Below are 27,588 nucleotides of genomic sequence, written 5' to 3'. Positions count from 1 at the left end.
ATCGCGATTTAGCAAGCTAGCTGACTAGGTAACATTAGCCAGCTAGCTTTATGGACGTTGTGACATGAGTATGTAATTCTGGTTGTTTAATGTTTTAGGGACTCCTGAGGAAACCAGCAAACCAGGCTGTCGTCTTGGGGAAACAGTGGATTTAAAGAATCTAGCTAGATAAAGCATTTACTGCAAATTGAATGTACAATTTTACTTGTTATTGTGCAGTGGAGGATAAAAAATACCTGTATGTCTATGGATGTGTAGCTAGCTATGTAGATGATCTGTGAATGGACCCTAAAACGTTTGGTATAAATATTAGTTCAGAACCTAGCTATGAACCTCAGCTATCTTAGCCGGTTGTATCGACTTCAAAACAGTCTGAATGGCATCAATGAAGTCTATGGATTAAGTAGAATATAACATTACTTTATTGTGCCAAGGATGCAAGTCGTATATACATGTAGTTATTACCAAGCATGAGATCCCCACATTGTAGCCTTTACATTTAATATATTCACTGATCATGTACTACCTTGGCAAATAAAGGTGTGGTTCGGGTAAGAATGTCTGTGCAAGACATTAGTTTTCAGTCATATCCAATACCAGGAGTATCAAACTCCAGTCTTTGATTGATGCTGTGTCTGCATGTATGTATTACAATTATACACTTCAACCGTGTTTACCAATCCTGGTCCTGGGACATCAATGGTTACACATTGTAACTATGCAATAGAGTACTAACATGATTTAACTAGTTAAAGGCTGATTTGTAATTCTTGAGTAAGACCTTTAAACAGATCAACATTCCACAAGGCCGCAGGGCCAGACGGATTACCAGGACGTGTACTCCGAAAGCATGCGCTGACCAACTGGCAAGTGACTTCACTGACATTTTCAACCGGTCCCTGACAGAGTCTGTAATACCTACATGTTTCAAGCAGACCACCATAGTCCCTGTAGAATTGGTAACACATTACGCCGTGGAAGGACTGAAATCCTGCAGCGCCCGCAAGGGTCCCCCCTGCTAAAGAAAGCACATATACAGGCCCGTCTGAAGTTTGCCAATGAACATCTGAATGATTCAGAGGAGAACTGGGTGAAAGTGTTGTGGTCAGTTGAGACCAAAATCGAGCTCTTTGGCATCAACTCAACTCGCCGTGTTTGGAGGAGGGAGGAATGCTGCCTATGACCCCAAGAACACCATCCCCACCGTCAAACATGGAGGTGGAAACATTATGCTTTGGGGGGTGTTTTTTCTGCTAAGGGGACAGGACAACTTCACTGCATCAAAGGGACGATGGACGGGGGCCATGTACCGTCAAATCTTGGGTGAGAACCTCCTTCAGGGCATTGAAAATGGGTCGTGGATGGATATTCCAGCATGACAATGACCCAAAACACACGGCCAAGGCAACAAAGGAGTGGCTCAAGAAGAAGCACATTAAGGTCCTGGAGTGGCCTAGCCAGTCTCCAGACCTTAATCCCATAGAAAATCTGTGGAGGGAGCTGAAGGTTCGAGTTGCCAAACGTCAGCCTCGAAACCTTAATGACTTGGAGAAGATCTGCAAAGAGGAGTGGAACAAAATCCCTCCTGAGATGTGTGCAAACCTGGTGGCCAACTACAAGAAACGTCTGACCTCTGTGATTTTTTTATTTATTTTTTATTTCACCTTTATTTAACCAGGTTAAGCCAGTTGAGAACAGGTTCTCATTTACAACTGCGACCTGGCCAAGATAAAGCAAAGTAGTGCAATAAAAACAACACAGAGATTACATATGGGGTAAAAAAAACATAAAGTCAGAAATACAACAGAAAATATATATACAGTGTGTGCAAATGTAGCAAGTTATGGAGGTAAGGCAATAAATAGACTTAGTGCAGAATAATTACAATAGTATTAACACTGGAATGCTAGATGTGCAAGAGATTATGTGCAAATAGAGATACTGGGGTGCAAAAAGAGCAAAATAAATAACAATATAGGGATGAGGTAGTTGGGGGTGGGCTAATTTCAGATGGGCTGTGTACAGGTGCAGTGATCGGTAAGGTGCTCTGGACAACTGATGCTGAAAAGTTATTGAGGGAGATAAAAATCTCCAGCTTCGAGATTTTTGCAATTCGTTCCAGTCATTGGCAGCAGAGAACTGGAAGGAATGGCGGCCAAAGGAAGTGTTGGCTTTGGGAATGACCAGTGAGATATACCTAGCTGGAGCGCAGACTACGGGTGGGTGCTGCTATGGTGACCAATGAGCTAAGATAAGGCGGGATTTGCCTAGCAGTGATTTATAGATGGCCTGGAGCCAGTGGGATTGACGACGGACATGTAGTGAGGACCAGCCAACAAGAGCGTACAGGTCACAGTGGTGGGTAGTGTATGGGGGCTTTGGAGACAAAACGGATGGCACTGTGATAGACTACATCAATTTGCTGAGTAGAGTGTTGGAGGCTATTTGGTAAATGACATGGGCGAAGTCAAGGATCGGTGGATAGTCAGTTTTACGAGGGCATGTTTGGCACAGGTGAGTGAATCAATCAATCAATTTTATTTTATATAGCCCTTCTTACATCAGCTAATATCTCGGAAGTGCTGTCACAGAAACTCCAGCCTAAAACCCCAAACAGCTAGTAATGCAGGTGTAGAAGCAACAAAAATGAAGGAGGCTTTGTTGTAAAATAGGAAGCCGATTCTAAATTTAACTTTGGATTGGAGATTCTTTGTGTGAGTCTGGAAGTTGAGTTTACAGTCTAACCAGACAACCTAGATATTTGTAGTTGTCCACATACTCTAGGTCCACCCGGCCGAGAGTGGTGATTCTAGTCGGGTGGGCGGGTGCTAGCAGCGTTCGATTGAAAAGCATGCATTTAGTTTTTTACTAGTGTTTAAGAGCAGTTGAAGGCTACTGAAGGATTGTTGTATGGCATTGAAGCTTGTTTGGAGGTTTGTTAACACAGTGTCCAATGAAGGGCCAGATGTATACAAAATGGTGTCGTCTGCGTAGAGGTGGATCTGAGAGTCACCAGCAGCAAGAGCTTTACATCATTGATATACACGGGAGAAAAGTGTCGACCCAAGAATTGAACCCTGTGCACCCCATAGAGACTGCCATAGGTCCAGACAACAGGCCCTCCGATTTGACACACTGAACTCTATCTGAGAAGTAGTTGGTGAACCAGGCGAGGCTGTCTTTGAGAAACCAAGGCTATTTAGTCTGCCAATAAGAATGCGGTGGTTGACAGAGTCGAAGCGTTGGCCAGGTCGATGAAGACGGCTGCACAGTACTGTCTATTATCAATCGCGTTGTAATATCGTTTGGACCTTGACGTGGCTGAAGTCCACCCGTGACCAGCTCGAAACCGGATTGCATAGCGGAGAAGGTACGGTGGTATTCAAATGGTCGGTGATCTGTTTGTTAACTTGGCTTTCGAATACTTTCGAAGGCAGGGCAGGGATGGATATAGGTCTGTAGCAGTTTGGATCTAGGAGTGTCACCCCCTTTGAAGAGGGGGGATGACCGCTGGGCAGCTTTCCAATCTCTGGGGATCTCAGACGTTATGAAAGAGAGGTTGAACAGACTAGTAATAGGGGTTGCGACAATTTCCGTCTAGTTTTAGAAAGAAAGGGTCCAGATTGTCTAGCCCAGCTGATTTGTAGGGGGTCCAGATTTTGCAGCGCTTTCAAAACATCAGCTGTCTGAATTTGTTGAAGGGAGAAGCGGGGGGGCATGGGCAAGTTGCAGCAGAGGGTGCAGAGTTGGTGGCCGGGTTAGTGGTAGCCAGATGGAAAGCATGGCCAGCTGTAGCAAAATGCTTGTTGAAATTCTCGATTATTGTAGATTTATCGGTGGTGATAGTGTTTCTGGCCTCAGTGCAGTGGGCAAGCTGGGAGAAGTGCTCTTATTCTCCATGGACTTTACAGTGTCCCAAAACTTTTTTTGGAGTTAGTGCTACAGGAAGCAAATTTCTGTTTGAAAAGTTAGCCTCTTGCTTTCCTGACTGCTTGTGTATATTGGTTCCTAACTTCCCCGAAAAGTTGCATATCACGGGGACTATTTGATGCTAATGCTGTACGCCACAGGATGTTTTTGTGCTGGTCAAGGGCAGTCAAGTCTGAGGAGAACCAGGGGCTATATCGGTTCTTAGTTCTGTATTTTTGAATGGGGCATGTTTATTTAAGATTGAGAGGAAGAATACTTTTAAGGAACAACTAGGCATCCTCTACTGACGGAATGAGATCTATATCCATCCAGGATACCTGGGCCAGGTCAATTAGGAAGGCCTCCTAGCTAAAGTGTTTTAGGAGCGTTTGACAGTGATGAGGGGTGGTCGTTTGACCACGGACCCGTTACGGACGCAGGCAATAAGGCAGTGATCGCTGAGATCCTGGTTGAAGACAGCTGAGGTGTATTTAGAGGGTGTGTTAGTCAGGATGATATCTATGAGGGTACCATGTTTACGGATTTAGGGTTGTACCTGGTAGGTTCGTTGGTAATTTGCGTGAGGTTGAGGGCATCTAGCTTGGATTGTAGGATTGCTGGGGTATTAAGCATATCCCAATTAAGGTCACTAAGCAGTACAAACTCTGAGGATAAATGGGGGCAATCAATTCACATATGGTGTCCAGGGCACAGCTGGGGGCTGAGGGGGTCTGTAGCAAAGCGGCAACAGTGAGAGGATTTTTAGGAAGTAGAAGCTCGAAACTGTTTGGGCACAGACCTGGATAGTATGATAGAGCTCTGCAGGCTATCTCTACAGTAGATTGCAACTCCACCCCTTTGGCAGTTCTATCTAGACGGAAAAATGTTATAGTTGGGGATGGAAATTTCAGAATTTTTGGTGGCCTTCCTGAGCCAGGATTCAGACACTGCTAGAACATCAGGGTTGGCAGAGTGTGCTAACGCAATGAATAACTAAAACTTAGGAAGTAGATTTCTGATATTTATGTGCAAGAAACCAAGACTTTTGCGATTACAGAAGTCATCAAATGATAGCGCCTGGGGAGTAGGAGTGATACTGAGGGGCTGCAGGGCCTGGGTTAGCCTCTACATCACCAGAGGAACAGAGGAGGACTAGAATAAGGATACGGCTAAAGGCTTTAAGAACTGGTCTTCTAGTGCGTTGGGTACATAGAATAAAGGGGGCAGATTTCCGGGTGTTATAGAAAAGATTCAGGGCATTATGTACAGACAAGGATGTGGGAAGGATATGAGTAAAGTGGAGGTAAACCTGAGCGTTGGGTAACAATGAAAGAGATAGTATCTCTAGAGGCATAAATTGAGTCGGTCTCTGAGTGTATGGGGGAGGGACAAAATAGCTATCTAAGGCAGGTTTAGCTAGGCTGGGGGTCTACAGTGATATAGTACAATTAGAAATAACCGAAACAACAATAAACTAACCATGTTTCGGGCTGAGGCTAAACATAAACAGGATGTAGTACCGTAAAAAGGAACAGTCCAGCAGATATCAGCTGTATAGCTGAGTTATCATAAGTCGGTGGTGAAGCACTAGTGAGTAAGAGGGTTAGCAGGGGCTAGTAAGGGCTAGCAGATGGATGGAATCTTTGTGGTTAACGTCGTAACCACATCAGACGATTTAGTCGGCAGACCAGTCGTGTAGGATCGGCGGGGCTTCGTGTCAACACTAGGTGGTCCCGTCCCGGTTGACAGAGAGGTAGATAAGCGGGAGATGGGCCTAGCTCAGGATGATTAGCTAGACCACAGCGTCCGTTTTGTTGTAGCCAGCTGGTAGCGATGAATCCGAGCGAGTTAAAGGTCCAGTTATTCAGTGATTCCGGCGGAAAAACTGATATGTTCTGGATCGATAACGCAGCTGTGCAGACCTCGGCCGAATATCCGGTGATCAATGTCCAGTGATTAAAATTAATCCCGCGGAAAAAATCCAAGGTTCTGGGTGAAACACCGCTGGCTGTGGCTAATAGCAAGTAGCTAGTTCAGTAGCTAGTTCAGTTTAGTGAGTAAGAGGCCACGAATAGAGTGTGCTAGCGGCCAGGGGGCTAGCAGATGGATGGAATCTTCGTGGTTAACGTCGTAACCACATCAGACGATTTCGTCGGCAGACCAGTCGTGTAGGATCGGCGGGGGCTCCGTGTCAACACTAGGTGGTCCCGTCCGGTTGACAAAGAGGTAGATAGCCGGAGATGGGCCCGGTAGCTCAGGATGATTAACTAGACCACAGCGTCCGTTTTGTTGTAGCCAGCTGGTAGCGGTGAATCCGGAGTTAAAGGTCCAGTGATTCAGTGATTCCGTGGAAAAACTGATATGTTCTGGGTCGATAACGCGCTGTGCAGACTGGCCGAATATCAGGTGATCAATGTCCAGTGATTAAAATTAATCCCGCGGAAAAAAATCCAATGTTCTGAGTGAAACACCGCTAGCTGTGGCTAATAGCAAGTAGCTAGTTAGCTGAAACTGGCTAGCTAGTTTCAACTGGAGATTCTGGATTCTAGACAAAGGTAAGTCAACAATAGAATCTGTTCCACATTGAGTGAGGCGGGTTGCAGGAAAGTATATTTTCTAGAAGGATGAAAAGTCTGATAGGGGAAACATGTACGAAAAATACAAAAAAACAGGGTATTTACAGGCTATTTACAGACACACGACAGAAACAGGACTGCACTACTTCGCCATCTTGGAAATGATTGCCAACAAGGGTTTTGCCACCAAGTACTAAGTCATGTTTTGCAGAGGGGTCAAATACTTACAGTGGGGAAATAAAGTATTTAGTCAGCCACCAATTGTGCAAGTTCTCCCACTTAAAAAGATGAGAGAGGCCTGCAATTTTCATCATAGGTACACGTCAACTATGACAGACAAATTGAGAAAAAAAATTCCAGAAAATCACAGTAAGTATTTGGTCACCTACAAACAAGCAAGATTTCTGGCTCTCACAGACCTGTAACTTCTTCTTTAAGAGGCTCCTCTGTCCTCCACTCGTTACCTGTATTAATGGCACCTGTTTGAACTTGTTATCAGTATAAAAGACACCTGTCCACAACCTCAAACAGTCACACTCCAAACTCCACTATGGCCAAGACCAAAGAGCTGTCAAAGGACAGCAGGATCATATCAAGGATAGCATCACAAATGAATACATAAATACCCCCTTGAAGCTTGAGTCCCCAGCACCAGGACTGAGAACCACTGCTCTTCATTGGGACCTCTTCATCTGCAGACAGGCTTTCACTGCTCTCTGTATCTGAGGACAGAAAACATCACAAGAAACAGACTTCCTTATGCTCAAATTAGACAGCAATGAATATTATGTTACTATTACCTCCGTCCTCATCTCTAGGGACTGGAACTACACAAAAGTACCTGCCCTTTCCAGAATAGCCTGCTCTCTCACTTTGACAGTTGCGTTGGGGGCTTCCATCCTTTCACCCTCCTCCGTGGCTGTTCGCTAGCTACCTACAAATGCATTTGGAGTTTGTTTTTTTACAATGATAAATACATCAAGATAGCTAGCTAATATGAAGTTAGGTAGCTGGTCAAATTGAATTAACTTAGCTATCTATCTATACAGTTTGTAAAGTTGGCTAGATAGTTAGCTAGCTACATTAGCAGCTCATTTGAGTTAGCCTGCACTGTAGCTAGTTAGCTAATAATGCATCAGGTTTTTTTTGTTTACATTTTCGAAATTTACTTACTTGAATATGTTCTCCCAGCCATGTAGACGATTGGAAACAGGGCAGCAAAGTTTGTTTGTCACCAGAGCGGTTTAGAGCATATAACTAAAAGAAACGTCCTCTCACTGTCAACTGCGTTTATTTATTTTCAACAAACTTAACATGTATACATATTTGTATGAACATAACAAGATTCAACAACAGACATAAACAGAACAAGTTCCACAGACATGTGACTAACAGAAATGGAATAATGTGTCCCTGAACAAAGGGGGGGAATCAAAAGTAACAGTCAGTATCTGGTGTGACCACCAGCTGCATTAAGTACTGCAGTGCATCTCCTCCTCATGGACTGCACCAGATTTACCAGTTCTTGCTGTGAGATGTTACCCCACTCTTCCACCAAGGCACCTGCAAGTTCCCAGACATTTCTGGGGGATGGCCTAGCCCTCACCCTCCGATCCAACAGATCCCAGACATGCTCAATGGGATTGAGATCCGGGCTCTTCGCTGGCCATGGCAGAACACTGACATTCCTGTCTTACAGGAAATCACGCACAGAACGAGCAGTATGGCTGGTGGCATTGTCATGCTGGAGGGTCATGTCAGGATGAGCCTGCAGAAAGGGTACCACATGAGGGAGGAGGATGTTTTCCTGTAACGCACAGCGTTGAGATTGCCTGCAATGACAACAAACTCAGTCCGATGATGCTGTGACACACCGCCCCAGACCATGACGGACCCTCCACCTCCAAATCGATCCCGCTCCAGAGTACAGGCCTCGGTGTAACGCTTATTCTTCGACGATAAACGTGAATCCGACCATCACCCCCTGGTGAGACAAAACCGCGACTCGTCAGTGAAGAGCACTTTTTGCCAGTCCTGTCTGGTCCAGCGACGGTGGGTTTGTAGCCCATAGGCGACGTTGTTGCCAGAGATGTCTGGTGAGGACCTGCCTTACAACAGGCCTACAAGCCCACAGTCCAGCCTCTCTCAGCCTATTGCGGACAGTCTGAGCACTGATGGAGGGATTGTGCCACATCTGCAGTCCTCATGCCTCCTTGCAGCATGCCTAAGGCACGTTCACGCAGATGAGCAGGGACCCTGGGCATCTTTCTTTTGTGTTTTTCAGAGTCAGTAGAAAGGCCTCTTTAGTGTCCTAAGTTTTCATAACTGTGACCTTAAATGCCTACAGTCTGTAAGCTGTTAGAGTCTTAATGACCGTTCCACAGGTGCATGTTCATTAATTGTTTATGGTTCATTGAACAAGCATGGGAAACAGTGTATAAACCATTTACAATGAAGATCTGTGAAGTTATTTGGATTTTTACAAATTATCTTTGAAAGACAGGTTCCTGAATAAGGGAGGTTTCTTTTTTTGCTGAGTTTATTTACCTGTGAATAAATTCATGAAATGGAGAATGGATTAAACTATTTACCCATTTAATAACCAGACCTTCATAAGAACTTGCTATGCTGAATTCTTGACGCACAATCGAATGTGCTGCATATGCTGCCACCACGCCCACAAGCGAGCCACTCTATGCGGCCGAAGCGGCACGCTGCAATTTACTGGGTGCTAGTGTACACAAGCCGTTAGAAAAAAACTTACCTCCATTGACAGTCCATCTTAATTCATGGCAGTATTTTATTTAGAAAGATGTTAGGTGACTTGGTGAGAGGTGTCAGTAGCTTCACGGCTCTTATCACCCCCGTAGTTCAGCATCACCACCGCTTATCACCCCCATAGTTCAGCATCACCACCGCTTATCACCCCCATAGTTCAGCATCACCACCACTTATCACCCCCATAGTTCAGCATCACCACCACTTATCACCCCCATAGTTCAGCATCACCACCACTTATCACCCCCATAGTTCAGCATCACCACCACTTATCACCCCCATAGTTCAGCATCACCACCACTTATCACCCCCATAGTTCAGCATCACCACCACTTATCACCCCCATAGTTCAGCATCACCACCACTTATCACCCCCATAGTTCAGCATAACCACCACTTAAAACCCCCATAGTTCAGCATCACCACCGGCACCTCCACTAGCTAGTAGGGCTACTATCGAGTCAGACTCAGTGGGAGAGGGAGAAGGGGAGCTGGGGGAGGGGGCAGTGCCTCCACCGACCAAGTGCTCGGAGCAGGTGCAATTTGCAGTTCAAGAACAAGCAAACGTATAACCCCTGGCTTGTCATGCAGAATTCAAAGTTGGGCTGTACAACATGCAAAAAGGTAGGGAGCTTGGGTCTAGAAACGACTGGAGGGATTAAACTAGCAAAATAGTGGGTGGAATGGACAGTAAATTAACATCCTATGTCTCAGACATAGAAAACAACAACAAAGAGCCCTCAGAAAAAAGGTTTTTGAACATTCCTGAATCAAGGCGCATTTGGTGGCAGCAAGCCTTGTAGACAAGGATAAAGAGGACACCCAGGTTAAAACTCAAAATGAACAATAAATAAATAGACACTAACCAGAACAGCCTTAGAAGGAGGCTAAACATCACAGCCACAGGCCCGCTCATGGCTTGGAGCGTCACAGCCACAGGCCCGCTCATGGCTGGAGACGTCACAGCCACAGGCCCGCTCATGGCTTGGAGACGTCACAGCCACAGGCCCGCTCCTGGCTTGGAGACGTCACAGCCACAGGCCCGCTCATGGCTTGGAGACGTCACGCCACAGGCCCGCTCATGGCTTGAGACGTCACAGCCACAGGCCGCTCCTGGCTTGAGACGTCACAGCCACAGGCCCCTCATGGCTTGGCGTCACAGCCACAGGCCCGCTCATGGCTTGGAGACGTCACAGCCACAGGCCCGCTCATGGCTTGAGACGTCACAGCCACAGGCCGCTCATGGCTTGGAGCAAGAAGTTGACTCTCAGGAGTTAAATGGACTTGACATGGGGAGAGTCATTGTGGGAGGTTTTGAAAACTAAGGTAGGACATTTTTCTGCCTTTACCTTCACAGCACAGAACACGTTTGTAATCTGAATATGTGCTTCATATTATCACATAGGCAGGAGGCCTATATATTCTTAAATGTGTGTTCTGCTATAGCCTACATTGATTTATTTTATTTGAAGTTATTTCCGATATTGTGATATTTGTTCTACTGATACATTGTCTTGAAAATTATATGAAATTGGGGTCTTGTAAGCCCCACAGCTGAGTATGTGTGCATATGACAGGTGTTCTGCAGTGACGTGTAAAAATGTTGCTGTACATTGATGTCTAGAAAATTAGGTTATAAGAAATTGGGACTTGTGTAAGTGTAACTCTCCTTCCAGACTCACATTAAGAATCTCCAATCCAAAGTTAAATCTAGAATCGGCTTCCTATTTCGCAACAAAGCCTCCTTCACTCATGCTGCCAAACATGCCCTCGTAAAACTGACTATCCTACCGATCCTTGACTTCGGTGATGTCATTTACAAAATAGCCTCCAACACTCTACTCAGCAAATTGGATGTAGTCTATCACAGTGCCATCCGTTTTGTCTCCAAAGCCCCATACACTACCCACCACTGTGACCTGTACGCTCTTGTTGGCTGGTCCTCACTACATATTCGTCGCCAAACCCACTTGCTCCAGGCCATCTATAAATCACTGCTAGGCAAATCCCCGCCTTATCTTAGCTCATTGGTCACCATAGCAGCACCCACCCGTAGTCTGCGCTCCAGCAGGTATATCTCACTGGTCATTCCCAAAGCCAACACCTCCTTTGGCCGCCATTCCTTCCAGTTCTCTGCTGCCAATGACTGGAACGAATTGCAAAAATCTCTGAAGCTGGAGACTCTTATCTCCCTCACTAACTTTAAGCATCAGTTGTCAGAGCACCTTACCGATCACTGCACCTGTACACAGCCCATCTGAAATTAGCCCACCCAACTACCTCATCCCTATATTGTTATTTATTTTGCTCATTTGTACCCCAGTATCTCTATTTGCACATAATCTCTTGCACATCTAGCATTCCAGTGTTAATACTAATTGTAATTATTTTGCACTATAGCCTATTTATTGCCTTACCTCCATAACTTGCTACATTTGCACACACTGTATATATATTTTCTGTTGTATTTTTTATTTTTTATTTTTATTTAATTTTTTGTGACTTTATATTTTTTTACCCCATATGTAACTCTGTGTTGTTGTTTTTATCGCACTGCTTTGCTTTATCTTGGCCAGGTCGCAGTTGTAAATGAGAACTTGTTCTCAACTGGCTTACCTGGTTAAATAAAGGTGAAATAAAAAATATAAAAAAATAAAAAATGGGGTAATGAAGTTGTTAAAATCCTGCATAAAAATGGGTATTATTCCACCTCCTGGTAGATGAGTGTCAAATACGCTCAGTGATAAAGGTCTGGGATTCTGGGTCGTCCACAGCACATTTATGGAGAATTGCTGTGGGGGAGTTGAACATTGAATTGTCCAGGGTCAGACATGTATGAAGTTGACATTACACCATAACATCCACCTTTTACATCGTACATTAGCAATTTATGTTATTAATTACTACTGTTGTTGGTTTGGCGTTGTCAGGTTACGTCAATTCGAATCTGGTATTGGAACAAAAGAGGTCAATACACGTCTTTTAAGATAGACTAGTATTTTAATTAATGCAAACACTTGAATGGTAAATATTATGTTTTGCATATACGGGCCCACTGAAACACCACGCAGGGCAGTCAGAGAACTAACTTTTTCAACCCAAGGTTCTTCTTTAATACTCTGACAGAGATAGTTCCTGCTCCAGGCTGGGCCTGTCAGAGTAGAGGCTGGGTGTGGTTTAAACTTACCCAACCTATCGTTGGCGCACAGGCTGGTCCCAGCCCCTTGGCGCTTCACTGTTGCCTGTCTCGAGAGTCAGCACTTCTTCATTGTAGCAGTACACATGTCCTTGAGCAGTTTAACAAAGAGGCAGTGTGTGTGTGTGTGTGTGTGAGTCACAAGTCTATCTCAGCCTACCCCCTAACGGTTCCTCACATTAATCACAGCTTGTTATGTTAAACAATCTATATCAGTACAGCACAAACCTATTATGTTTAATCATGAATGTATTCTTTCTAAACTAGGCATCACATCTAGTTGTAAGAGAATAGATCCCCACAGCGTCAAAGAAGCCACTCTTTATATGATATTTGCCGAATCTCAGTTTTCCATGTGGGTTTTATGCTAGCTAAAGTTCCCTCTTTGAAGTTGGTAGCTAACTCGAAGATGCATCTTCTTTAGGAGTGATATTTATATCCTACTGATCATTCATCCATACTGTGTGTCCCATCATTGCAGGTAATTTATGACAAATGCATAAAGTATATGTTTTATAAACTCATGAACACCAGCCAGTTTATTAGCCTGGTTTTGTTAGTTTAGGAAAATACGTGGTATATTCTAGGTGTGTTATATTTTCTCACCATTAGAGGGTGACATTGAGTCATTTCAGGTTCATTTTGGAATATTTTGAATGCTAAAATGGATAATAGTTTATTCTGATGTTGTTAAATATGAGATTACACATGGAAACAATGTATTTATTTGTATTATAGTAAATTAGGAATTATTAGAAATGGTTAAATCCACTATATGATCACAATGACCTTAGTAGACGTTTTGATTATTTTTTTTCTTAGTATATTATGCAGCAGATTTATGGAGAATCTATTTATATCCTGTAGACTACTGATCATTCATCCATACTGTGTGTGTCCCATCATTGCAGCTTTGGAAATAAATTAACTACCTCCAGACGTGACGCTTGGCATTCAGGCCAAAGAGTTCAATCTTGGTTTCATCAGACCAGAGAATCTTGTTTCTCATGGTCAGAGTCCTTTAGGTGCCTTTTGTCAAACTCCAAGCGGGATGTCATGTGCCTTTTACTGAGGAGTGGCTTCCGTCTGGCCACTCTACCATAAAGGCCTGATTGGTGGAGTCCTGCAGAGATGGTTGTCCTTCTGGAAGGTTCTCCCATCTCACAGAGGAACACTGGAGCTCTGTCAGAGTGACCATCGGGTTCTTGGTCACCTCCCTGACCAAGACCCTTCTCCCCCAATTGTTCAGTTTTTCCGGGCGACCAGCTCAAGGAAGAGTCTTGGAGGTTCCAAACTTCTTCCATTTAAGAATGATGGAGGCCACTGTGTTCTTGGGAACCTTCAATGCTGCAGAAATGTTTTGGTACCCTTCCCCAGATCTGTGCCTCGACACAATCCTGTCTCTGAGCTCTACGAACAATTCCTTCGACCTCATGGCTTGGTTTTTGCTCTGACATGCACTGTCAACTGTGGGACCTTATATAGACAGGTGTTTGCCTTTCCAAATCATGTCCAATCAATTGAATTTACTACAGGTGGACTCCAATCAAGTTGTAGAAACATCTCAAGGATGATCAATGGAAACAGGATGCACCTGAGCTCAATTTCGAATCTCATAGCAAAGGTTCTGAATAGTTATGTAAATAAGGTTTTTCTGTTTTTATTTTTTATACATTCATAAAAATTTCGAAAAAACAGTTTTGCATTGTCATTATGGGGATATTGTGTGTAGATTAATGATATTTTTATTTTTATTTAATCCATTTTAGAATAAGGCTGTAAAGTAACAAAATGTGGAAAAAGTCAAGGGGTCTGAATACTTTCCCAATACACTGTACATTTACATTTACATTTTAGTCATTTAGCAGACGCTCTTATCCAGAGCGACTTACAGGAGCAATTAGGGTTAAAAAAAAATTGGGGGGGGTAGAAGGATTACTTTATCCTATCCCAGGTATTCCTTAAAGAGGTGGGGTTTCAAATGTCTCCGGAAGGTGGTGAGTGACTCCGCTGTCCTGGCGTCGTGAGGGAGCTTGTTCCACCATTGGGGTGCCAGAGCAGCCAACAGTTTTGACTGGGCTGAGCGGGAACTATGCTTCCGCAGAGGAAGGGGAGCCAGCAGGCCAGAGGTGGATGAACGCAATGCCCTCGTTTGGGTGTAGGGACTGATCAGAGCCTGAAGGTACAGAGGTGCCGTTCCCCTCACTGCTCCATAGGCAAGCACCATGGTCTTGTAACGGATGCGAGCTTCAACTGGAAGCCAGTGGAGTGTGCGGAGGAGGGGGGTGACGTGAGAGAACTTGGGAAGGTTGAACACCAGACGGGTGTTGCCCGGAGATGCCCAGCTCGGAGAGGGTGGAGAGGAGGATCTGATGGTTCACAGTATCAAAGGCAGCAGACAGGTCTAGAAGGACAAGAGCAGAGGAGAGAGAGTTAGCTTTAGCAGTGCGGAAAGCCTCCGTGACACAGAGAAGAGCAGTCTCAGTTGAATGACCAGTCCTGAAACCTGACTGGTTTGGATCAAGAAGGTCATTCTGAGAGAGATAGCAAGAGAGTTGGCTAAAGACGGCACGCTCAATAGTTTTGGAAAGAAAAGAAAGAAGGGATACTGGTCTGTAGTTGTTGACATCAGTGGGATCGAGTGTTGTTTTTTTGAGAAGGGGTGCAACTCTCGCTCTCTTGAAGACGGAAGGGACATAGCCAGCGGTCAAGGATGAGTTGATCAGCGAGGTGAGGTAGGGGAGAAGGTCACCGGAGATGGTCTGGAGAAGAGAGGAGGGGATGGGGTCAAGCGGGCAGGTTGTTGGGCGGCCTGCAGTCACAAGTCGCAAGATTTTATCTGGAGAGAGAGGGGAGAAAGAAGTCAAAGCATAGGGTAGGGCAGTGTGAGCAGGACCAGCAGTGTCATTAGACTTAACAAACGAGGATCGGATGTCGTCAACCTTTTTTTCAAAGTGGTTGACGAAGTCATCCACAGAGAGGGAGGAGGGGGGGGGTGTACCATACCCCCTTGTGCCTTATTGCTTAATCATAGCAGGTAAGCGAGTTAAATCGACATCCATTGATGGAAAATGATCTGGCGAGTTTAATATATTTAAATTATATTTTATCTTGTCACATATTAAAATTCCATTATTACGTCATGTCATAGCTTGCAATAATTAATACTTTGAAGAAACCCGAATTTTGCTTCTAACGTCGTTACAAGTTACTATGACATTCCTTCTTAATTGGCTCGATAACGTTATGGAAAAATGGTTTATTGTATAAATATGGCCCCTCTTGATTCGAAAACAAAATGGGGCTTGTTTTTCAGGCCTTTCGGGCAGCTTTCAGTGGTCATTGGGCTGGAAATGTTTCCTGACCAGGCAACCCTGATTGTGTGTCAAGAATTCAGTATAGCAAGTTTGTATGAAGGTCCGGTTATTAAATGGGTAAATAGTTTAATCCATTCTCCATTTCATTAATTTATTCACAGGTAAATAGTAATATGCTCTAAACCGCACTGGTGACAAACAAACTTTGCTGCCCTGTTTCGTCCACATGGCTGGGAGAACTTATAAATAACAACAACAAAAAAACGTATTATTAGCTAACTAGTTAACGTTACAGTGCAAGCTAACTCAAATGAGCTGCTAACTCATCACCACCTCACCCGCTCTTAAGATAACCGACTGGGGGCCCAACTGGGGGCCCAACTGGGGGCCCTCTTAAGATAACCGACTGGGGGCCCAACTGGGGGCCCTCTTAAGATAACCGACTGGGGGCCCAACTGGGGGCCCAACTGGGGGCCCAACTGGGGGCCCTCTTAAGATAACCAACTGGGGGCCCAACTGGGGGCCCAAGGCTGGTTAGGAGACACCGCTAGAGACACCCAACTGGGGGCCCTCTTAAGATAACCGACTGGGGGCCCAACTGGGGGCCCTCTTAAGATAACCGACTGGGGGCCCAACTGGGGGCCCAACTGGGGGCCCTCTTAAGATAACCAACTGGGGGCCCAACTGGGGGCCCTCTTAAGATAACCGACTGGGGGCCCAAGGCTGGTTAGGAAACACCGCTAGAGACACTACTATGTAACTGTGATGAACTGAGAGAATATGAAGGTAGCACTGTAATTCATTAATCATATGCTGTCTTCCCTAGTAGCACTGTAATTCATTAATCATATGCTGTCTTCCCTAGTAGAATATTAGGGTAGCACTGTAATTCATTAATCACATGCTGTCTTCCCTAGTAGCACTGTAATTCATTAATCATATGCTGTCTTCCCTGGTGGCACTGTAATTCATTAATCATATGCTGTCTTCCCTAGTAGCACTGTAATTCATTAATCATATGCTGTCTTCCCTAGTAGCACTGAAATTCATTAATCATATGCTGTCTTCCCTAGCAGCACTGTAATTCATTAATCATATGCTGTCTTCCCTAGTAGCACTGTGATTCATTAATCATATGCTGTCTTCCCCTAGTAGCACTGTAATTCATTAATCATATGCTGTCTTCCCTAGTAGCACTGTAATTCATTAATCATATGCTGTCTTCCCTAGTAGCACTGTAATTCATTAATCATATGCTGTCTTCCCTAGTAGCACTGTAATTCATTAATCATATGCTGTCTTCCCTAGTAGCACTGTAATTCATTAATCATATGCTGTCTTCCCTAGTAGCACTGTAATTCATTAATCATATGCTGTCTTCCCTAGTAGCACTGTGATTCATTAATCATATGCTGTCTTCCCTAGTAGCACTGTAATTCATTAATCATATGCTGTCTTCCCTAGTAGCACTGTAATTCATTAATCATATGCTGTCTTCCCTAGTAGCACTGTAATTCATTAATCATATGCTGTCTTCCCTAGTAGCACTGTGATTCATTAATCATATGCTGTCTTCCCTAGTAGCACTGTGATTCATTAATCATATGCTGTCTTCCCTAGTAGCACTGTAATTCATTAATCACATGCTGTCTTCCCTAGTAGCACTGTAATTCATTAATCACATGCTGTCTTCCCTAGTAGCACTGTAGTTCATTAATCATATGCTGTCTTCCCTAGTAGCACTGTAATTCATTAATCATATGCTGTCTTCCCTAGTAGCACTGTAATTCATTAATCATATGCTGTCTTCCCTAGTAGCACTGTAATTCATTAATCACATGCTGTCTTCCCTAGTAGCACTGTAATTCATTAATCATATGCTGTCTTCCCTAGCAGCACTGTGATTCATTAATCATATGCTGTCTTCCCTAGTAGCACTGTGATTCATTAATCATATGCTGTCTTCCCTAGTAGCACTGTAATTCATTAATCATATGCTGTCTTCCCTAGTAGCACTGTAATTCATTAATCGTATGCTGTCTTCCCTAGTAGCACTGTAATTCATTAATCATATGCTGTCTTCCCTAGTAGCACTGCGATTCATTAATCATATGCTGTCTTCCCTAGTAGCACTGTAATTCATTAATCATATGCTGTCTTCCCTAGTAGCACTGTAATTCATTAATCACATGCTGTCTTCCCTAGTAGCACTGTAATTCATTAATCATATGCTGTCTTCCCAAGTAGCACTGTAATTCATTAATCATATGCTGTCTTCCCTAGTAGCACTGTAATTCATTAATCATATGCTGTCTTCCCTAGTAGCACTGTGATTCATTAATCATATGCTGTCTTCCCTAGTAGCACTGTAATTCATTAATCATATGCTGTCTTCCCTAGTAGCACTGTGATTCATTAATCATATGCTGTCTTCCCTAGCAGCACTGTGATTCATTAATCATATGCTGTCTTCCCTAGTAGCACTGTAATTCATTAATCATATGCTGTCTTCCCTAGTAGCACTGTAATTCATTAATCATATGCTGTCTTCCCTAGTAGCACTGTAATTCATTAATCATATGCTGTCTTCCCTAGTAGCACTGTAATTCATTAATCATATGCTGTCTTCCCTAGTAGCACTGTAATTCATTAATCATATGCTGTCTTCCCTAGTAGCACTGTAATTCATTAATCATATGCTGTCTTCCCTAGTAGCACTGTAATTCATTAATCACATGCTGTCTTCCCTGCTCCTCTATTCTTACCTCTTTCCCTTTCTGTCCTTGACGCTCTTCCTCCCACCTCTCTCCCCACCTCCTCTTCCTCCCACCTCTCTCCCCACCTCCTCTTTCTCCCACCTCTCTCCCCACCTCCTCTTCCTCCCATCTCTCTCCCCACCTCCTCTTCCTCCCACCTCTCTCCCCACCTCCTCTTTCTCCCACCTCTCTCCCCACCTCCTCTTCCTCCCACCTCTCTCCCCACCTCCTCTTTCTCCCACCACTCTCCCCACCTCCTCTTCCTCCCACCTCTCTCCCCACCTCCTCTTTCTCCCACCTCTCTCCCCCACCTCCTCTTTCTCCCACCTCTCCCCACCTCCTCTTTCTCCCACCTCTCTCCCCACCTCCTCTTTCTTACACCTCTCTCCCCACCTCCTCTTCCTCCCACCTCTCTCCCCACCTCCTCTTTCTCCCACCTCTCTCCCCACCTCCTCTTCCTCCCACCTCTCTCCCCACCTCCTCTTTCTCCCACCTCTCTCCCCACCTCCTCTTTCTCCCACCTCTCTCCCCACCTCCTCTTTCTTACACCTCTCTCCCCACCTCCTCTTTCTCCCACCTCTCTCCCCACCTCCTCTTTCTTACACCTCTCTCCCCACCTCCTTTTTCTCCCACCTCTCTCCCCACCTCCTCTTTCTCCCCACCTCTCTCCCCCACCTCCTCTTTCTCCCACCTCTCTCCCCACCTCCTCTTTCTCCCACCTCTCTCCCCACCTCCTCTTTCTCCCACCCTCTCTCCCCACCTCCTCTTTCTCCCACCTCTCTCCCCCACCTCCTCTCTCTCTCCCACCTCTCTCCCCACCTCCTCTTTCTCCCACCTCTCTCCCCACCTCCTCTTTCTCCCACCTCTCTCCCCCACCTCCTCTTCCTCCCACCTCTCTCCCCACCTCCTCTTTCTCCCACCTCTCTCCCCACCTCCTCTTCCTCCCACCTCTCTCCCCACCTCCTCTTCCTCCCACCTCTCTCCCCACCTCCTCTTTCTCCCACCTCTCTCCCCACCTCCTCTTCCTCTCACCTCTCTCCCCACCTCCTCTTTCTTACACCTCTCTCCCCACCTCCTCTTTCTCCCACCTCTCTCCCCACCTCCTCTTCCTCCCACCTCTCTCCCCACCTCCTCTTTCTCCCACCTCTCTCCCCACCTCCTCTTTCTCCCACCTCTCCCTACCTCCTCTTCCTCCCACCTCTCTCCCCACCTCCTCTTTCTCCCACCTCTCTCCCCACCTCCTCTTTCTCCCACCTCTCTCCCTACCTCCTCTTCCTCCCACCTCTCTCCCCACCTCCTCTTCCTCCCACCTCTCTCCCCACCTCCTCTTCCTCCCACCTCTCTCGCCAACTCCTCTTTCTCCCACCTCTCTCCCCACCTCCTCTTTCTCCCACCTCTCTCCCCACCTCCTCTTTCTTCCTCTGTTTTTAGAATGCACACCAGATGTGCATTGAAGTACAGATTGAACTTGTATTTATAATATTACAATTATGATATTTATAATGCATGTATTATGTATTTATAACACTTGGATAATTAACTTCTTTCAATAAAGTTTTTCACATTCTCTTCTGATTGAAATTAAGTCTCTCATTTGATGAAATACTACACCTATCCCGTGTCCTCAGATCAGTGCAGATGAAGGAAATTAGATCGTGAGATTAACCGATTTTAGAGTAATTACATGATGCATAGGAAGTGTAGTGTACTGTTTTTAAAACTCTGTTTCTGTATATACGAATTACAAATCAGCCTTAAACTAGTTAAATCATGTTTGTAGTCTATTGCATAGTTACAATGTGTAACCATTGATGTCCCAGGACCAGGATTGGTAAACACTGTTGAAGTGTATAATTGTAAACCATACATGCAGACACAGCATCAATCAAAGACTGGAGTTTGATACTCCTGGTATTGGATACGACTGAAAAATAATGTCTCACAAACATTCAGACCTGAACTGCACCTTTATTTGCCAAGGTAGAGTACATGATCAGTGAATATATTCAATGTAAAGGCTACAATGTGGGGATGTCATGCTTGGTAATAATTAACCCCCCTCGGGACCTCAACACCACTCCCTCCCTCCCTCCCTCCCTCCCTCCCTCCCTCCCTCCCTCCCTCAGCAACAGCCCGTATCACTGCCTACAGTCAGTTTAACCAGAGCACCATAACGTTGGACGCTTAACCGGTCAATATGAAGACTTCTTTGCCCTGCTGGTTGTGTACAATGTTAATGTACATCATCACTATATCATCAACATCAAGTGACACAGGCGGTAAGTACGTTTGCTATCTAGTACTAATGTGGATTTTGCGGTTGTAACGTTACTTTCTTACACTTTCTTAAACTTTCTTATACACAGCATCTATAGAATGGAACAGGGCCCGGTTTCCCAAAAGCATCGGATAGGATCCTATGGCTCTAACGATAAACTTAGCCTTAAGATACTTCTAGGAAACCGGGGCCAAATCAAAAGTTTATTTGTCCTGTACACAGATTTGCAGGTGTAACATTTTGATGTCATGGATGGTCAGTTGTTGCTCCCATAGCTCTGTCTATTAACTTGAGAGTGGTTACATTTCTTCAGTCCCCTCCTTCAGTTTCTTACCGAAACAGGGAATAGGCTTCGTTATTGTTTCAACAGCTGATTGCCTCTTTAAACAAATGTCTGCAGGTAACCGTTCAGGAGAGCTATTAAAGGCCCAGTGCAGTCAAAAATGTGATTTTCCTGTGTTTGATTTCCACACTGAGGTTGGAATAATACTGTGAAATTGTGTAAATGATGATAATGCCCTTTTAGTGTAAGAGCTGTTTGAAAAGACTGACTGAAATTTCAGCCTGTTTTGGTGGGATGGAGTTTTGTGATTCCATGGTGACATCACCATGCGGTAAATTAGTTAATAGACCAATAAGAAAGAGTTCCAAACCTCTCTACCAATAACAGCTAGTTTTCAGTTTCCCCCTCCCCACTCAGACCACTCCCAGACAGTCCTAGATACATTCTTGCTTGAGAAATTGCTCTTTGCTAAGATTCTATTTTTGTTTATTTTTGACCATTTTAAGTGAAAAGAATCACTGTAAGGTACTTAATTGTTACCCAGAAATGATTTGATAACAAGCTAAAAACGGCTGCATTGGACCTTTAAAACGTGGCTCCTGAGGTTCCCTTGTATAAAGCTCTCACTAAAGAGAGATCAGCTGTCTGTGGGAAATGCAGCCTTTTCCGTATCTGTGATTGATTCAAACACCCTCGATCAACTAATCGATAAACCGATTATTCTAACTGATCCCTACTATTTAGTGAGATGGTTTTAGTGTGGGAGTCACTGTCAACCTGCTCATCATTCAGTAGGCCTGTATCTTGCTTTGTCTCAAAGTATATCACTCTGTAATCTGTTTCTTCTCAGGGACAGTTCAGGTTGCTGGTTCTGCTGAGCCCATTGTGGCCTTAGTTGGTGATGACGTCATCCTGCCTTGCACCCTGAGACCAACCGTTAGCGCTGTGTATCAAACAGTAGAATGGCAGAGACCTGACCTAAAACCAAAAGAGGTGCATCTTTACAGAGATGAGAAGGACGACCTTGCGCTCCAGAATCGATTATTCGGGGGAAGGACGTCACTGTTTAAAGAAGAACTAGTGGAAGGCAACGCTGGTTTAAAGCTGATCAGAGTGGAACTCTCTGATGCTGGAAACTACACCTGTTACGTTCCACTGTTGGACCACCAGAAAACCACCATTCAACTCATTGTTGGTGAGTCAACACACCTGCTGACCACCCAATCCCCCTTAAGAGACAGATCACATGAAATCAAGGGTGAGTTCAATGTCAAGTCCATTGCCTGATGAGTATTAGTTAGATAGATTGGTTAGCCTACATACTAACCTTAATAGTGTGATAACCCCAGCTAATTCAATGTACAATGCTGTGAGTCATTGGAAGTTACTTTTAGAATTTTAAGGTCCATAAGTATTAGCAAACCCTTGTTATATTTAAGCAATAAGTCACGAGGGGGTGTGTCATATGGCCAATATACCACGGCTAAGGTCTGTTCTTATGCACGACGCAACCTGGATATAGCCATTAGCCGTGGGATATTGACCACATACCACAAACCCTGAGTTGCCTTATTGCTATTATAAACTGGTTACCAACGTAATTATTTTATTGTCATACCCGTGGTATATGTGGTATAACATTATAAACAAGGTGGTTTGAGCCCTGAATGCTGATTGGCTGAGAGCCGTGGTATATCTCTGTATCTCTATAGGTGCAGCGTCTCGACCAGTAATCTCCATTGAAGGAATCAAAGGTGATGAGGTGGTCCTGCGCTGTGAGGCTGAAGGCTGCTACCCAGAGCCTGTCATGGAGTGGTGTGACGTTCATGGACGTGTCCTCCCTGCTGCTGGACCTCCAGAGACATCCAGAGACCGTGAAGGCTGCTACACTGTGACAAGCCATGTCAACGTCCCGAAAACTGACAACAACACGTTCACCTGTCGGGTTCAACAGCCGGAGATCAAACACATGAAGGAGAGACGGGTTCATATTCCAGGTGAGGGTCTGTTTTGGATATTTGAAAGAAGGCACTATCGGTAAAAAATGTCCTGTTGTTTAAGTCATTTCAGGTGTAATACGCATTAGGTATTGTAATAATTCTACATCCTGTGTTTCAGATCAAATGTTTCCTACGCAGTGCCAGTCCTTGTGGCTGACAGGTCTTGTTGCAGCTGGAGTCACAGCTCTTGTTGGAGTTGGAGGTCTCTACCTGTTGATAAGAAAAGGGATGTTGACCATCAGCATGGAGAAACGTAAGTCATGGGAGTTACTTCCTGGTGTGGTAGTGTCATCTGGTGGAGGTCTAATTGCGCTATATAAAACAACCTAAAGAGAGAGGTAATTCATGTCTGTCTACATCAGTGGTCACCAACCGGTCGATCGCGATTGACTGCTCCATCGCCAAGACATTCCTAGTCGATCACCAAACATTTCTGTAAAAAAAACATACATCATCATAGAACTCTGCCTACCCGGCACGTCCAGAGAGCAAATCAAGTGCTCCTATAGGCCGACCACTGGCCAATCAGATAGCTCAGATCACCGTGTCTGCACAGTTTCTTCGAGCCATAGGTTTAAAACAAAGCCTCTAACGCACAGCAAAGTTGATGCTGTGAGATTTCAAAACGTTTAAAACCAAGACTAGAGAGAGACTCAACGAATACAGCAAAGTTGATGCTGTGAGATTTCAAAAACGTTTAAGTTCATGTTTGTTGTTATTCAGCACTGTCAACACTTAGTGTGACTTGAGTTTTGCCATCAGCTGGACGACTGTCCTTTTCTCAGCAGAGGGAAGGAGGGTGGAGGGACAGTGAGTCGGGTGAGAGGCAGCCATCAGTCAGCCTCACCACTGCTCTCTCCCTCCCCTCAGACTGACCATCAGATGCAGGTCATCAGTCAGCCTCACCACTGCTCTCTCCCTCCCCTCAGACTGACCATCAGATACAGGTCATCAGTCAGCCTCACCACTGCTCTCTCCCTCCCCTCAGACTGACCATCCGATACAGGTCATCAGTCAGCCTCACCACTGCTCTCTCCCTCCCCTCAGACTGACCATCCGATACAGGTCATCAGTCAGCCTCACCACTGCTCTCTCCCTCCCCTCAGACTGACCATCAGATACAGGTCATCAGTCAGCCTCACCACTGCTCTCTCCCTCCCCTCAGACTGACCATCAGATGAAGGTCATCAGTCAGCCTCACCGCTGCTCTCTCCCTCCCCTCAGACTGACCATCAGATACAGGTCATCAGTCAGCCTCCCCACTGCTCTCTCCCTCCCCTCAGACTGACCATCAGATACAGGTCATCAGTCAGCCTCACCGCTGCTCTCTCCCTCCCCTCAGACTGACCATCAGATGCAGGTCATCAGTCAGCCTCACCACTGCTCTCTCCCTCCCCTCAGACTGACCATCAGATACAGGTCATCAGTCAGCCTCACCACTGCTCTCTCCCTCCCCTCAGACTGACCATCAGATACAGGTCATCAGTCAGCCTCACCACTGCTCTCTCCCTCCCCTCAGACTGACCATCAGATACAGGTCATCAGTCAGCCTCACCACTGCTCTCTCCCTCCCCTCAGACTGACCATCAGATACAGGTCATCAGTCAGCCTCACCACTGCTCTCTCCCTCCCCTCAGACTGACCATCAGATACAGGTCATCAGTCAGCCTCACCACTGCTCTCTCCCTCCTCAGACTGACCATCAGATGCAGGTCATCAGTCAGCCTCACCGCTGCTCTCTCCCTCCCTCAGACTGACCATCAGATACAGGTCATCAGTCAGCCTCACCACTGCTCTCTCCCTCCCTCAGACTGACCATCAGATACAGGTCATCAGTCAGCCTCACCACTGCTCTCTCCCTCCCCTCAGACTGACCATCAGATGCAGGTCATCAGTCAGCCTCACCACTGCTCTCTCCCTCCCCTCAGACTGACCATCAGATACAGGTCATCAGTCAGCCTCACCACTGCTCTCTCCCTCCCCTCAGACTGACCATCAGATACAGGCCATCAGTCAGCCTCACCACTGCTCTCTCCCTCCCCTCAGACTGACCATCAGATGCAGGTCATCAGTCAGCCTCACCACTGCTCTCTCCCTCCCCTCAGACTGACCATCAGATACAGGTCATCAGTCAGCCTCACCACTGCTCTCTCCCTCCCCTCAGACTGACCATCAGATGCAGGTCATCAGTCAGCCTCACCACTGCTCTCTCCCTCCCCTCAGACTGACTGTTATATGCCGTGCTTCTACACCTGCATTACTAGCTGTTTGGGGTTTTAGGCTGGGTTTCTGTACAGCACTTCGAGATATTAGCTGATGTAAGAAGGGCTATATAAAATAAAAAATTGATTGATTGATTGATTGACTGACCATCAGATACAGGTCATCAGTTCAGTAAAAATAAAAGCTAATTATTATGCTCACTTAGCTGTGCCTCACAAATAATACAACACATGATCTATTACCAGTGTGATCATATAACACATTTTATAAAATATAATTTCTAAGTGGTCTGAGAAGAACAAGATTGGCAGGGAAATCCAAGCATAGCCAATATGCAGTGATAATGTATTGGACTTCTAGCCTACTGCACAAACCTCGTTGCTACAGAACAGTTTTTAATTGGTTAATGTTGCTTATGTTTTTTCAGTCATGTTTAAAAGAGAATCTGAGGGGTAGATCTCGGCCTGCTTTTTCACTCAAAGTGATCTTGACTCAGAAAAGGTTGGTGACCACTGGTCTACATGGTCAAGAGGTTGAACAGAGGACTTGACTACATAGTAGATTTCACCAGTCCAGGGATGTGAAACACATACTTAGTTGACTGTGTTCATGTGACGTGTTAGACGGTTCTGTTCTAGTCCTGTCTCTCATCCATTTAAACAGGAGCGTTGGACGTCAGTAATGCAGAACCCTTAATGAAGAAGAACAAGGAGACGACGAAGAATGAGGAAGATGAGGCCGGTGAACCCAGTCTGTCAAAGGTTTAAAAGATTGTAAAAGATGTGAAATGATCTAATTTATAATAATAGTGTTATATGCCATTTAGCAGACATGTATGGACGGTCCCAGGAATCAAACACACTATCCTGGAGTTACATGCGCTACCAAGGACCATGCTTGCCTATGACTATATAGGACTATGCATCGCTATATTTACATGTTAGTCATTTAGCAGAAGCTCATATCCAGAGCGACTAGGGTTAAGTGCCTTGCTCAAGGGCACCGACAGATTTTTCACCTAGTTGGCTCAGGGATTGGAACCAGCAACCTTTTGGTTACTGGCCCCATGCGCTTAACCACTAGTCTGCCTACCGCTCCATATATAGCACTATGTCGTCAGCATTTGTTGTTGCATCCGCCATCTTTGGTGTCGCTTAGGTAGTCAGTAATATGTGCTGATGTATTCATTTATTTGACAGGGACAATGCACTTTAATAGTAAAAGCACCAGTTATTGCGTACAGAAGCAATCAAAGCCTGGCTGAGTTGGAAAGAGGGAGACTGTTTTGAATTGCCGGGGTCGCGGCAGAGGTCACGCGTAGGGAGTTGCTGAAGGGATATTCTGATCAGGGTCTTCTCAGGTGCTAAGATTTGTCTCTGGGGTCACGATGACCTCTCACTGTGCCAAAGAGGGGCATTGTAACTTCCCTGCCAAAATCACCAGGTGCTCTATCCTGTAACTTTGCCTTAAAGGTAGACTAGCCTGTAATCTGCAGTTGGGCTGAGTTGGTGAGGGTTAGTGTTTCTCAATCTTGGTCCTGGGGACCCAAAGGGGTGCAAATTTTTATTTTGGGAAACAATGGAACAGTATCTAACATATGGAAACCACATGTTTGACTCAGTTCCATTGATTCCATTTCAGCCATTACAATGAGCCTGTCCTCCTATAGCTCCTCCCACCAGAGTAATGATTTTGGACCTTTCGGAGGAGACGGGAGACGTGAGGACAACGGGTCTGTAGTGTTTGAGTTCCCATGAAGAGATGGTGGATACACTCCCTAGAGTCTCTGTCACTGCAACAGATTTCCGGAGAAGTCGTTTTGAAAATCCGCGTGAAAAAGAGCGCCACCAACTGGTGGGGGTGATAGAGGTGCCGGTTTAGATACAGTGCCTTCGGAAAGTATTCATACCCCTTCCCTTTTTCCAAATTTTGTTACATTACAGCCTTATTCTAAAATGGATTAAATAAATAAAAATCCTCATCAATCTACACAAAATACCCCATATTGACGAAGCGAAAACAGGTTTTTAGAATCTTTAGCAAATGTATTAAAAATAAAAACTGAAATACCTTATTTACATAAGTATTCAGACCCAGATCTGGGGAAGGGTACCAAAAAATGTCTGCAGCATTGAAGGTCCCCAAGAACACAGTGGCCTCCATCATTCTTAAATGGAAGAAGTTTGGAACCACCAAGACTCTTCCTAGATCTGGCCGCCAAGCCAAACTGAGCAATCTGGGAGAAGGGCCTTGGTCAGGGAGGTGACCAAGA

General features: G+C 45.1%; 1 protein-coding gene across 1 annotated transcript; it reads left to right on the top strand.

The window, feature by feature from the left end:
- Positions 1–2,501: 2,501 nt before the first annotated feature.
- Positions 2,502–26,303, top strand: LOC121557885 (CD276 antigen-like). The gene is made up of 5 exons (XM_045211803.1): positions 2,502–2,514; positions 21,944–22,288; positions 22,806–23,090; positions 23,212–23,346; positions 25,980–26,303. The coding sequence occupies exons 1-5, from the start codon at positions 2,502–2,504 to the stop codon at positions 26,081–26,083; spliced, it is 882 nt and encodes a 293-aa protein (XP_045067738.1). The 3' UTR covers positions 26,084–26,303.
- The last annotated feature ends 1,285 nt before the right edge of the window (positions 26,304–27,588 follow it).

Source organism: Coregonus clupeaformis, chromosome 39 (genome assembly GCF_020615455.1).
Source record: "Coregonus clupeaformis isolate EN_2021a chromosome 39, ASM2061545v1, whole genome shotgun sequence".
Classification (NCBI taxonomy): domain Eukaryota; kingdom Metazoa; phylum Chordata; class Actinopteri; order Salmoniformes; family Salmonidae; genus Coregonus; species Coregonus clupeaformis.
This window is presented reverse-complemented; position numbering and strand designations above follow the sequence as displayed.

Coding starts and splice junctions, on each gene's coding strand:
- LOC121557885 (XM_045211803.1), top strand. Junction 22,289..22,805: donor CACCATTCAACTCATTGTTG/GTGAGTCAACAC, acceptor GTATCTCTATAG/GTGCAGCGTCTCGACCAGTA. Junction 23,091..23,211: donor GAGACGGGTTCATATTCCAG/GTGAGGGTCTGT, acceptor CCTGTGTTTCAG/ATCAAATGTTTCCTACGCAG.